The 13,374-nt window shown below is 62.1% G+C and overlaps 1 protein-coding gene across 1 annotated transcript in view; it reads left to right on the forward strand.

Annotated features, from left to right (window-relative positions):
- The window catches only part of SPG7 (SPG7 matrix AAA peptidase subunit, paraplegin), a 17,544-nt gene continuing 4,170 nt past the window's right edge, over positions 1 to 13,374 (forward strand). The window contains exons 1-9 of the mRNA XM_044428093.1: positions 1 to 271; positions 1,195 to 1,284; positions 4,591 to 4,832; positions 5,366 to 5,493; positions 7,631 to 7,736; positions 8,989 to 9,114; positions 9,424 to 9,586; positions 10,380 to 10,553; positions 11,407 to 11,531. Of these exons, the coding sequence (XP_044284028.1) occupies positions 1 to 271; positions 1,195 to 1,284; positions 4,591 to 4,832; positions 5,366 to 5,493; positions 7,631 to 7,736; positions 8,989 to 9,114; positions 9,424 to 9,586; positions 10,380 to 10,553; positions 11,407 to 11,531 (1,425 nt within the window). The remainder of the gene's footprint in view (positions 272 to 1,194; positions 1,285 to 4,590; positions 4,833 to 5,365; positions 5,494 to 7,630; positions 7,737 to 8,988; positions 9,115 to 9,423; positions 9,587 to 10,379; positions 10,554 to 11,406; positions 11,532 to 13,374) is intronic.

Consider the following 13,374-nt stretch of genomic DNA (forward strand, 5'->3'; position numbering starts at 1 on the left):
ATGGAGAACTGGAGTTTCTCTCACTTAGAAGCAGTAGGTCTGGTCCGAGGGCTCCCTGTGCACAGTTCCCTGGGACCATCGCTTGGGCTGAGCACTGCTGCTGTGTCTCCTCAGGGCCTGCTCTCGCAAGTGCTTCTCCCCAGGGGCCTGCTCTCGCAAGTGCTTCTCCCCAGGGGCCTGCTCTCGCAAGTGCTTTTCCATGGCGGCAGGGAGTTTGCCTGGTCTGCGGCAAAGAGGCAGTCTGTCACCTCCCAGCTCTGGAAACTTCTGGGTGAGTAAGGAACTGGGGAGATCACTTTTGGTGGCAACCCCTTAGGGAAGCCAGAGGATTGCTGTCTTGGAACCCACCCACTCGAACCAGCTGTGCCTTGCCAAGGGAAGGGTGGGCCCAGGGGGGAAGCTGCCCATTGTCTTTCTCCCTTAGCCTCTCCTAAAACTCCCCAGGTAACATGTGGAGGGAGATGGGTCTTCAAGGCATAAACCTCCATTCGGTAGTTACTTGCTGTGACACTGTGGCTGCTTTCTTGTCACCTTTGTCCAGCTAGTGGCTGCCACAGAGAGCAAGATCTCCTGCACTCAGTCTGCCGGAGCCGCGATTAAATGCTAATGTTCACATTTTGACCCTATCAGCTAAAAGGGTAGGGCAGCTACTATTAGAGCAATAAAGACAGCGGTGGTCTCCTGCGGGCCTGCAATCCAAAAGACAGGAGACAGGAGGAGAAGGGAACTGAGGGGGGATTGAAGGTGTGTTGGGAGCAACGGGAGGTGCCAGTTCTTAAAGCTGCACGGGGTCAGAGGACGTCCCGCTGGAGTGGACGCAGCGGTCTGAGGGAAGGAGGCCAGTGGAGTGCCCTGGCTCTGCTGCAGCCGGATTGCCAGGTGGCCTTGGGGGGAGGAGAGTGCCAGTCACGTCCCCCCTCTTGGGTTTGAGAGTTCACAGATATCGCCTGCAAGATGCATTGCAGCTTCGGCAGCCACAAGGGCTAGAAACCTGGCTTGCTTCCAAATGGAAACGCTCTGAACTTGTGCTGAATACGTGCTTGGCTGCGTGCAGCACATGTGATACCAATGGGGAGCTCGGGGTGGAGGGTGCTGGACTAGGTGGCTTCTGGCTTTGGTCCGGCCTCAGCAGTCTTCCTGCATCCCCATGTGCTCACGAGAGAGGTGCATGTTTGTTTGTTTGCTTATTCACAGGTGGCACGTACTATTTTTCTACCTCTGGTTCTCATCACAAAGGCAGTGACGGTGAGAGTTCCAAAGGGAAGACCCCCGAGGAAGATGAAGGTAAGCAGCCACTGCATTTCTCTCTGCTAGAAATGCGCAACACGTAGAGAATCTGTCCTCTTGCCAGCGGCCCGGTGTGTTTGCAGTGCTAGCTGCTCAAGGCGGTGCGGCAGAGTTGCAAGGCCTTTTCCACGCGGTGTTTCTCGTCATACATGATGGAGATTTCCCTTCTCCCTCCAGTGGGCTGTGGAACTCCCCCGTCTGGTCTGGTCCGGATGTTTTCACCTCGCCGTTAATAGGCATAGGCATGTTTCTATTGCCTTTGCCTGGGCCACTTGAGCCCGATGTCTTTGCCCTGAAACGAGACTGCGCTCGCCGTGTGCGCGTGTGCGCGCGTGTGGGTACGTGCTTTGCTGTGAAGCCATCTGTGGGATGCGTAGTTCCACGTATTTCAAATACTGAAATGGTTACCATAGAATGGGTGTCCGGTTCCTGTGCAGGAGCTCTCCGATGCTTCATTGATTTAGGTGAAGCGTAAAAATGTTTGCACAGAGAACGCTCTTTGGCAGGTTGTTGTTCTTTGTACGGATGTAGCGTCTTTTGCAGTGATGGTTTTCTCTCGTTGCCGAAGTTGCCCTTAGCCGCTGGGCCGCCATTCAGATTGAACGAAGGTGTGAGGAAGAGCATTTGCCGTGCGGCTGTGGGCAGGGTCAGCTGAACCCGGAGTTCCAGCACTGGCGCGGGGAGCTTGGTGGGGTGGCAGCGGTCATTGCCTTGAAAGAAATAGTACATGATATCGAAACAAGTGAGCCGGGAGGGGCAGCCTTGCTTCATTTCTGGGCCACGTCTGCATTCTGTGCAGCGCACGCATCCCTCGACCAGCTCGAACCGTTCCAAAACGCTTCAAACAGCTGCAGGACTGGGGCAAGGAAACGCTTCCTGCTCAGCCGGCAAAGGGAGGCGCCAAAAGAGGCCTCGCCCCTTTGGAGTGTGGGTCACTGCTCGCCTTTTGAAGGTCTCCCTGGCATTAGGCGTTCTCTGCAAGCAGGAAGCCAGTGCGGCAGGCAGTGGGCTGGGCAGGACGCTCTGCTCCCAGCGTGCCCGCCTCCAGCTCCGCGTGAGCCCGCACGTGAGGAAGCGTCCGCAGTCACGGCTCCTGCCAGGCCGAGCGGATTCTTGTCAGTCCTTCCAGGCCGCGATCCTCTTGGAGAGCGAGCGTGCGCCTCAGCACTGGGCCTTTGTTTCTGTTTTGTGTGACGCATCTGCCGTTATTCCTGCAAGGCAAGCCATCCGCCGGGCAGTGGGGTGCGCTCCCACGACCCCACCTCTCCGAGAGCCTTGCAGAAGACGCGGCCCCTTTAAGATCTGCTCTGCCGGCCTATAAATAGATCACAAGGGCCTCCTTCAGATGCTCCGCTTCAGAGGCGCTTGCTTTTTCACACAACCTGCATTTTGAGGCTGAGCTGACCTGGCAGTGCCCCCGCATTGCACGCCCCTCCCTTGCCGCTTTCGGCAAGTTCTCATGGATGCGGCTCGCCAGCCGTGCCGGCTCAGCACCCTCCCCTCTCCTTTCTTCCCTTGCTGGCAATTTGGCCACGCATTTTAAACGAGAGAGGCTTGTTCCTCCACTCATGAGGGCCCTTGAGCAGCAACCTTAGAGCCTGTCCCGCTGCTCCTCTGGTCAGGGGCAAAGGGGCCAGAAGCACCCCCGGGGGCACGCGCCCCGCTTGCTCATGGGCACCGTGCTTCTCCGGTGGCAAGAGGAAGCCCTGTTCACAGCGCTCCTGCACTGGCAAGGCCGGTCTGTCTGCTGTGTGTACAAAGGACAGTCGGGATGAGTCTCCTGGGGTACAGACATGGGCTGAGCGAGCGGCCATCTGACGCCGGCCCCAAGCACTCCTGCAGGACGCTCGCCGCCGGTTCTCCTGGCTCGCAGCTCCATGTGCAGTGTCCTGGTCTCTCGCAGCGGTTCCTGGTCATGTGCAGAGTCTAGTAACTAGTGCAAAGGCCTCTCCAGTCCTTGTTTTGTTTGTCCTGAGAACAAACCTGCAAAGCAGCTGTTGCTGTTTGCATTGTGCGGGTCGGGAGCTGAGCCGGAGGTCATGCAAGGGAGGGGCGTGAACCAGCAATTGAAAGGAGCAGGCAGTGTCGGTTGGCGGAGGGTGCCCTGGGACAGCAGCATGAGAGGGAGGGCTCAAGCTGAGCCCGGCGGACTGCCACCGCTCGGCCCCCCAGAGCTGCCGTCGCTCCCGAGCAGGGCGGCAGTTCTGCCGTGCTCCCCTTCCTTCCCAAAGGCCTGCGGCCGCCGAGAAAGCAGCTGTAGAGGAAGGGAAAGCCCATCTGCCGGGGCTTCAGGAGGCTGCGCTTTCTCACGCCTCCCCTGGCCCGAAAGTGTGCCCCTCTCGGCTCGCCTCAGCCGTGACCCGCTGAGCGCTGTGGCGGCCCTTTCCCTCCAGCGGCGCAAGGACGAGTTGACCTGGGCAGCCATGTCCCCGCCTGTCTTCGGGGAAGGTCATCCCAGCAGCAGTCCTGCAGAGAGAGTCCCAAGGCCTGCCCACAGCCCTCACGAGCTTGTGATGATCGCCACGTCTGGTGCCGGGGTTAATGGCAAAGCATGTCTTTGTGACGGCTTCCCGAGGCTGGAGGGGGTCCCACAGCTGCTGCCTGCGAGTCTCCGCCAGCCAGGAGATCGCCCATTCTGGGAGGGCCCGGTGGTTCTCGGCAGGCCTGGATGGGCTTCCCCTCCACCAGAGGGGCCGCCATGGCCGCACGCCTGGTGGAGTGTGGCATGGGGTGGAGGGCAGAGCACGCGAGAGGCAGGTTGGGGCGAGGCATCGGAAAACAGCAAGGAAAAAGAGCTGGGCCTGCAGCCAGTGCCGAGGCGCATCCCTGCGTGTGGCTGAGCGCTTCAGCACCGCCTCCCCCTTCTCCACGTCGCCTTCCCTTGTGTACGGATCGGATGGTTCTGAGGGGCCGTGGGTGGCTCCGCGCACGCTGCCTGGCCTGGCACAACTGCATGTGGGAAGCTGGACCGGGCCGGAGCGAGGGTTTGCTGGCGAGGAGAGCGTGCTCGTCCCTTTGCTCTGGGCGTGTGACCACTGGGACTCCTGGGCCCTTTGCAGGCCGCTCCGCTGGGTGACCTTGCTCCCGGCCTCTCCCCAGTCTGCCTCTGGAAAGGGGCCGTAACATGATCCACGCTGCAAACCAGATGCTGCCTTTTCTAGCTGAGCCTCGTTTTCCTAGGAACGCCGAAATGTGGAACAGAAAACAGACTGTTGGGAGGGGGTCTGTGTCTTGGGGCATAATCAAACTGTTCTCCAGCTTGCAGCCCTAATCTTGATCTGCTCTGATGTTTCCCCTTGCCAGACGAAAAGAGACGCCGGAAGAGAGAATACCGGATGCGTGAGGAGCTTTTCAGGCTCTCCATCGTCCTCTTTATCTTCTTCATCCTCCTGTCCCTCGTGAACCCTCGCACGGCCAACATCTCCTGGAGCGAGTTTGTGCACGAGATGCTGGCCAGGGGGGAGGTGCAGCGAGTGGAGGTGATGCCGGAGACCGACGTCGTGGAAGTCCACTTGCATCCCGGAAGCGTCCAGTTTAGACACAGCGTGAGTGTCTCTTTTGGGGCGTCAGAGAAGGGGTTAAAAAATGGCAGTCCGACGACCAGCTGTGGTCAGCGAAGGGTAATGCAGTGCTTTGAGCTTCACCCTGGATGGCAGAAACTCAGCAAAGGTCTGAGCTTCATAGATCTCTGCCAGCATTCTGCCTGATGAACAGTTCTGTGACACCCGAAAGCTTGCATGTTCCACATCAGCTTAATCTGGTCTACAGTATAATGGTTCTCAGGGAATGATCCGTCTTTCGTAATGCCCCCCTCCCCCTCCTCCACGGCTTTTTCCATTGGCCTGTAGAGAAGTGCTCCTTTTCACGGCAGCCTGGAAGCTTGGCTCCCTCAGCAGCAGGGAGAGGGGTTCCCTGTTAATCCACAGGCCAGCAGCCACATTTGGTGCCCCGTGGAGTCCCCCCACCGACCCCCTGCAAAGCGTGAGCGGCATTTGATCAGCTTTCGCGGTTCCCTACAGGCCGGAGCCCTGGCCGTGGCCTTCGTGCCGTGGCCTCGCTCACTTTCCTTTTCCTCCAGAGGTACGCAATGAAGGTAGCAAACATCGACAAGTTTGAGGAGAAGCTGCGCGCCGTCGAGGACGAGCTGAACATAGCCGTGGAGGACAGGATCCCGGTCACCTACAGGCGCATAGGCTTCTTCGAGAGGTACGGTGCTCCTCGAACTTTGCCAGAAGTCTTATCACTAAGGCAGCTTTGCTTGCCCTGCTCCCCTCCCTCCCTGCAGCTCCTCTTGGCCCTCCAGATGGGCCAGCCTACAACTCCCATCAGCCCTAGTTAGCATAACCGGTAGTGCAGCATGGTGGAAGTTGTAGGCCAAACACCCGGAGGGCCCCGGCTGCTGCCACTCCCTCTGCAAGGAGCACACAGGCCCTCAGAGACTTGCTAAGCTAGGCTGGGCGCCAGCGGCCACGACTGTCAGGATTTGGGACTGCCTGGGCAGGACGGCTCCCGCTGGCTGCACCGATGTGATGACGGGGTCCCCACCATGGGCCTTGCCTCTGCAGGAAGACCAGGGAGAGCTTGCGGGTGTGCAGCCAGAGCCCCGCCTTGGAGGACTGTCGCTGGCTTAGAGGAGTGCTTCCCCCAGGCCAGCGATGGCAAACCCACGGCACGCGGGTGCAGGGGGCAGCCGAGCATCGGATAAAAGCGCACATAGGGGCCATGCGCATGCTCGGAAAGGAGTAGCGGCGCCAGGCGATGATGTCACGAGCCCCGACTCATGAGCCACGACACATCTGAGCTTTCGCATGGCCAGTCGGTGCGCTGCCAGGGGTATATATATGAGTATATTTGCTTGGACTGGCTGTGCGTTGTTTTTTCTAAACCAAAACCTCAGTTTTCAGGTTTTGCTGCCATGTTGGCCCTTTGCGATCAATAAGTGGGTTTTGGGTTGCAGTCTGGGCACTCGGCCTCTAACAGGCTTGCCATCGCTGCCCTGGGAAGTGCGGCGCGAGAGTTTCCCCAGGGGATCCTGCAGGGTAGCTTGCTGGGTGTGTGACCAGCACAGGTCCAGTGAAGAGGATGCAGCCAGTCCAGAGCGGGCCTCCCACCTGGATTTACCTTTGGCTTATAAACATGAACGCCACCCTTTTGCCTGTTAAGCGGACACTGACTCATCGCCCCGCTGAGCAGAAACGCTTGAATAATGAAGCCCAAAATGCCACTGAGCAGCGAGTGATCTCATGAATGGGTCGACCTGTCTTATGCAGCCGCTCAGATCCTTTGTCACGAGGACGCTTTTAGCGCTACCGTAAGGCCAGAGTGGGACAAAAGTGGGGGCAAAGCCTTCCTCAAACAGCCTCGGCAGCTGGTTGGAGCTTGGTCTGTGCCGTTCTGGATGCTCGCAAGAGGCGGCTCCTTTTGTGGTCGTCTCTCTGCCGTTGCCGTTTATTTGTTCTTCCATTAGAAACAAACACTTTTATAGGCAGAAGGTGAGTTCTGGCATCGGCGGGGTGGAATCCTGCCCCCCCACCTGACGAGGTTGCCCGATCATAAGGACGGCCGGGGGCGCATGAGCGCGCCCCTTCCGGGGCTGGGCGTTGCTCCCCAAGGAAGACCCCTCCGAGCAAGCACTGCCCGGGCAGGTGGTCCTCCTGAGCTCTGCCCCGGCTCGGGCATCGTCTCGGTAGCTTTGGGATTGCCTGTCGGGCACGGTCCCCGCCAGCTCCTTTCCCGCAAAAGCAGCGCCAGCTGGCGTGTGGCCTGGAGGAGGGTGACGGGACTCGCTTCTCCAGCAGGCGCTTGGCCTCGCAGCAGCCTCGCTGTTTTCCCTCTTCGCCGGGTCCGTGCGGGGCTCCCCAAAGGCTGTGCCGAGAGGAATTCTGGGCCTCCCCTTCCCCCCACCCAGTGCTCTTTGGCTTCGGCCAGTTGCATGTGTTACGACGCGGCAAAGCTGCTCCTTTCGCACAGGCGTGCGGAATCTCGCAGAAGCCCTTGGGCCCTGCTCACTGGCTCCCGGGGCCAGGCACCACGGCTGCCAGCGTCCTCTAGCTTAAAGCACCTCCAGCCGGTCTCTGCCCCTCGGGAGAGGCGTTTCTCCTTTCGGAATGCAGACATGCAGCGCGGGAGCTGGGAAGCCACCAAACGGCGGGAGGATGAGGGGAGAACGAGGCCGTCTGGCGGGCCTGGAGAGCTGGGTTTGGCTTCTGGGCCAGAGGCTGCCCCCGTGTGCCCAGGGAGCCGTCCTCCGGTGTCGCGAACCGGCCGGGCCGCATTCGCCGGGCCCACCGGCTGCTCTGAGGCATCCGCCGGGGCCCAAGCCACGCCGCTGCTCTCTCCGCAGCTCCGTGTCCACCCTGTTGGCGGCTGCCGTGCCGATCGGCATCCTGTGGTACTTCTTCCGCCTGGCCGGGACGGCGAGCAGGCAGGGTGGCGGGTTCAGCGCCTTCGTAAGTAGCTTGGGTCGCCTCCAGCTGCCCTGTTCGGGTGGGCCGGGCAGCTTCCCCCCTCCCCGACGAAGTCAACAGCGGAGGAGAGCTCGGCCGCCCAGAGGCTGGGTGGTCCCCACGGCGCCTTGCCACTCTTCCTCTCAGCTGACGGAGCCGTGCGGTGCCTGGCCTAGCTGGCGGGGGTGGGGGCGGGGGGCCCTCTTCCCCTGCGTGCTGCGGCGGCCGAGCTCCAGAATCTGCGGGGCACGTCTCTGCTGCCTTTGAAGACCTTCGCGCGACCCGCGGCCGGAACGGCTTTTCTTCTGCCTGTCTCTCGCCAGCAAATCTCACGCGCACCCTCGCCTTCGGCCAAATCGCCGTTCCGCCTTGAAGGCTGCCGGAGCCCTCGGACGGGGCCGCAAGCCGCCCTCCGCGCCTCCCGCGCACGTCCCCTCTCCGCATCGGCCAGGCCCCCGCCAAGCGGTCAGCTGACGAGCGGCTGGCAATGGCTGCCTCCGGGGAGGGGCGGCGTGGGGGGACTGGGGCGCTGGCGGAGCCCGGGAGCATCCCGTGCCCAGGCCGCCCGGCCGTCTCCCCTGCTCGCCTGGCTTCGGGGCAGACGCTCCTGGCGCTTGCTCGCCCCGTCCTTTCTGCAGTGCGCTGCCCGCCCACTCACAGGCCTCCACGGCGTCTCCTGAGAGGCTTCCAAGCATGCGGACCACGGCAGGCGCAGCTGAAGCGCCGGCATCGAGTAGCTGTTTTCAGCAGTGGATAATGAGCAGTTATGCAGAGGCCGCTTAGCTAACGTGGTGTTTGGGTCTCGCTGTGGCTCACTGGAGGCTGGAAGGCCCCGTTCTGTTCTCCTCCGGCCCCGCCTGCCAAAGTGCCCCTCACCAGGGCAGCGTCTGAGAGCCCGGGGGCCGCGCGTCCCGCTTGCAACGAGCACTCCTCTGGTGGGGGGTCTTTGGCCCAAAGGCCCCGTGATCATAGGGAGGCGAGAGGCTGTTTGGCTGGACAAGAGGTTCCTTTTGGCCTCCCCCAACGGGCCGGACGTGGGCCGAGGCAGCGGGTTGCCAGCTTCATTCCCTGGCACAGGAGGTGGCGCAGAGTGAGGAAAAGCTCCGTCCCACGGCGGACGGCGCCCGGGCAGCCGGGGTGGCACTGCGTGGCCTTGGGGCTGGACTGCCCCCCAAGCAGAGGGGCGCCAGGGCTTTGCGGCTCCCCTTTGTTGCCGGGCTGCCGCAGCTTGCTTTCTTTTTCCGCCCCTTGGCAGAACCAGCTGAAAATGGCCCGTTTCACCATAGTGGACGGCAAATCTGGGAAAGGGATCAGCTTCAAGGATGTCGCCGGAATGCATGAGGCCAAAACGGAGGTCAGGGAGTTTGTGGATTACCTGAAGGTGAGCACGGAGGCAACTGCTGGGAAGCGGGGGGCAGGCGGATCCAGCGAAGCCGCAGCAGCATCCCAGCCGTACGGTCTTTCTCCTTGCCTGGGAGTGCTCCGGAGCCTCTTGTTTCGGCTTTCAAGAGCCAGGCAAGGACTCATCCAGAGACACGTAGCTCCCCACTATCTTAGGGCAAGAGGAGAGGCCTTTCCGCCACCTGCCACCTTGTGGGAACGAGCACTGGCTTGAAGTGGCGGCTCGCTCCCCGGCAGGTGAGGATGCAGAGCAGGTGTGCCGCTTTCAACGCCCGTGTTTTGCTTCCAGAGCCCAGAGCACTACCTGCAGCTTGGTGCCAAAGTGCCCAAAGGCGCCCTCCTGCTCGGGCCGCCGGGCTGCGGCAAGACCCTGCTGGCCAAAGCGGTGGCTACCGAGGCACAGGTGCCATTCCTGGCCATCGCCGGCTCCGAGTTTGTGGAGGTGATTGGAGGTGAGCCGTGAGGAAGGAGGCTGGGCCCCGGGAGACGGTGTGTGCCCGCTCGCTTTCGCTTCACTGGAATACCGAACACTTTGTCACCCAAGGCCAGGGCAGTATAAAAGTGCATTCGCACGGTTGGAATAAGTGCAGAGCTGAAACCACAAGGACAGTCCCCCAGGGCAGGCACTCAAACCGCCCAAAGCCTGGGCATACAGGCGCGTCCTCAAGAGGTGCCGAAACACCTGGCCTGCCTGCGGCTGGATGCACCCCGAGAGGGGGGAGGCCTGCCCTTCGGATCGCGGTGAGCAGGCAGGCCGAGGAGGCAGCGGGGCCACTTGCCTGCACGTGGCGTGGCTGCTCCTTCACAGGGAGCCGGCAGCTCTGCCGCTCTTCATCTCCTCTCCCAGGCAAGTCTGGTGCCTCAGGCCCAGCCTTGGGCCTCTCCTGCGGGGCTCCAGTTTTGAAACGGGAGCAAGGTCTCCAGAGAAGGCCCTCGAGCCCCGTGGAAGCAGCCTGGCCTCAGGGCTCATTCCCTGCTCTGCCGTGAACCAACAGAGTGCCGTCCCCCGGGCCCCTGTGGCACTGGCAGAAGGCAGGCCTGGCACAGGCCCCTGGCCTAGGCAGAGAGGCCCAGCAGGCATCTGGGGTGCCTTGAAGGGGGCAGACCCTGACCAAAGCTCTTGAGGGCAGAGAGGCGACCGGTGGTACCTTCCTCTCTGCTCCTTGGGGTGGAGGCGTGGTGCCCCTTCCAGTGGCCGTGGAGCCTCTGCTTGATGGGGCCCACCTGCCCGGTGTCTCTCCGCAGGCCTCGGGGCCGCTCGTGTGAGGAGCCTCTTCAAGGAAGCCCGGGTCCGGGCCCCCTGCATTGTCTACATCGATGAAATAGATGCCGTGGGGAAGAAGCGCTCCACCAACATGTCTGGCTTCTCCAACATGGAGGAAGAGCACACCTTAAACCAGCTGCTGGTGGAAATGGACGGTGAGCCTCTCCTCTGACCGGCTTGGCCTTGCTCTTCCGCTGCTTTCCTGGATGACCTGGGGAGAGCAGAAGAACTCTCCCTCAAGGAAAGCCCTCCCCTCGCATAGCCACGGCACCTCCCACGGGAGAGAGCGATGCCCGCCCACGCCGGTGGCTCCGGCCCATGGCCCGTCCTTGCCGGCGGGGCGGGAGGCGTTCCTCGGCCCTTTCCCCTGGGCTGACCTTGTGCCTCCCAGGAAGAGGAGGTGCCCTGGCAGAATGGTGGGTCGCTTGGGAGCCTCTCCGTCACTGAAAGCAGGAGCTGCCCCTTGCTCTCCCAGGCGGGCAACTTCAGGGCTGAGAGAGTCTGCCGCAGAAGAGCAGAAGGGGCCCAGCGAGCTCTCTGCCCTTTGTGCTTCAGCCAAAGTCGTCCCCCCACCCCTGGGGGAGAAGGAGCACTTGGCCTGCTTTGAGGCCTGGCCGAGGGCAAGAGATGCGTGCTTTGGCTCCTTGTGCGCGGTGGCTCTTGCGGCCCCTGGAGCCAGGGCGGGCGCTGCAGGCATGGGGCCAGGCCTGCTTGCTGGCCCCGGGCACTCCCCGGCATGCATCCCCCCGACTGCCCCCCGCAGGCCACGCACACCTGCCTCGCGCCTCTTGCCGACGGCCCGCCCCCCCCCGAAGGAACCGGCTGTTGGAGGGAAGGCCGGCGCTGAGACGTGTGGGGTGGCGCTGGGGGCCAGGCTGCAGCCCCCCTGCCCTCGTGACCCACGCAGCCCGTCACGAGTGTCTTCCCGCCCCTACACCCACCCAGGGGGTGGGCGCCTTCCGGGCCCCCCGCCCTGCCGCGGTCTCCATGCCTTTCTCCGCTCCACAGGCATGGGAACCACCGACCATGTCATAGTGTTGGCGTCCACCAACCGGGCCGACATCTTGGACAACGCTCTCATGAGGCCGGGGAGGCTTGACCGTCACATATTCATCGACCTCCCCACGCTGCAGGTATCCCTCGCGTGGCCGTGGGCCGGCTCGGCTGCACAGGCCTGCCCTTTCTGCCCCCCGCCCACGGCCTGCACTGGGCTCACGCCCTGGCCGCGCTCTTCCCGTGAGGATGTGTCCTGCCGGAGCTGTGCAGGGCGGTGGTTTTGCCGGTGCTGGCGTGCGTGCTCAGGTGGCAGACCAGCATCAGCCGTGCAGAGCTGAAAACGCAGTCCGGCCTGCCGCACTGACGTTGACCCGAGAGGGAAGGCGCACACGCCGCGACGTCCAGCAGAGCATGTGACATGGATGGTCAGTGCAGAAGGCCACCACCTCTGGTGAGGGAACAACCCCTTGGCAGAGGCTGCAGCCATGCTTTTCGGGGCGTTTGTCTCCTCTCTTTCCCTTGTGGAGGTGCCCCTGGAAGCAGACCTGGGCATGGCGGGGGGCAGACAGATGATGGATGTGGAAGCACGGGAGCTGGATCCCTGGATTGGACTCCTGGCTCAGAGCTGGGCTGGCTGCAGGCTTGCCTGGTTTTTCTTGGTTGTTTTTAACCAAAAATCTCCATAGTCTCTGCATATTTTGAATGAATGAATGAATGAATGAAAGAAAACTGGGAGCTTAAAATAGCTCCATGTGTGTCCCCAGGTACTTGACAACTGCCAAGGCAGAGTCCTGTATTGCTTCTGGAAGACAGCCGGTGTTTCCACTGGGAGCTTTTAGGACACACAAAGAAACGCAGGCCCCAGTGGAACGGCTGTCCACATTTTTTTCCTCCACTGCCCGTCAGTCGTCTGTCAGGTTCCCTTCCCTGCCTCTGGGACGGTTGTTTTAATTTATGTTGCATGCCTGTCTTGTCCAACAGCACAACTCCTCTGCGCAGCTCACAGCCAGTAAAAGCCTAACATAGAACACGAGAGATCCAAATTTAACCATTCAGCACTACAGTGCGGAAGAAGCGCAGACCTAGCAGCAGTGCAGGAACGGCCTGGCGCGCTCCCTTGGGCAGCCCCTGAACGGCGGGGAAGCTCTGCCCTGCTGGAAGGCCCCGGCCTCTCCCCCACTTTCCACCTGGGGCTTTGCTGTTCTGCTTCTTAAGGTTTTTGCTTAAAATTCCTCCGGCGCCTGATAGGATCTGGCACCGGAAGAGCGAGCGGTGCAGCTGCCCCGAAGCAGGAAGGCAGCGGGAGCCCCGGGGGCTGTCGTCGGGGCTGCCTGAGCCAGCCGAGTGAGTCACTCACTGGCCTGCAGCCAGCCTGATCTCGCACTCCCCTCACTTGTGCCGAGGGGGGCTGCACAGCCCTGCTCCCCCCCCAGCGCAGAGCCGTGTTGCTGGGGAGAGCAAGGGGCACACCAGCCCAGACCAGAGGAGGGACGTGCCAGAGGAAGGGCCTTCCGTGGGACTGGCCAGCCCTGTGTCTGAACAGAGCCGCGGGCGTCTCTGGAGCAGGATTCGGCCGACTTGCCTCTTGCATGCACTTCTCTTCCAAAAGCTGGAATCCCTGCGGCCCCTTTACACACGCGGGGAAAGGTGCGTCTGCTGGGGGCCCAGGGCAGAGGCCCACTCCTCCAGGCCAGTGGCTCCCGGCCCTGCGCTCCTCCTCGAGCGCGTCCTCGGCGCTCGGCAGGGGCAGTGGGCGTTCCTCACCGCAAGCATCCCACCCGGCTGCAGGCCTGGGATGGGGAACTGAGCGCCCCACTTGATGCCATTGAAGGCCTCGGGGGCCCCAGTGCAGTGCTGGGGGGCCCGAGGCGCCAGGAAGTGCCCAATGGCGGTAGATGGACGCCGTTCCTTGCGGCAGCTAAGCTTCAAGAGGCATTTTGGCCTCCTAGGAAGGAAGGAAGGAAGGAAGGAAGGAAGGAA

This window comes from Varanus komodoensis, unplaced genomic scaffold (assembly GCF_004798865.1).
Source record: "Varanus komodoensis strain SLA01 unplaced genomic scaffold, ASM479886v1 scaffold19, whole genome shotgun sequence".
NCBI classification, from domain to species: domain Eukaryota; kingdom Metazoa; phylum Chordata; class Lepidosauria; order Squamata; family Varanidae; genus Varanus; species Varanus komodoensis.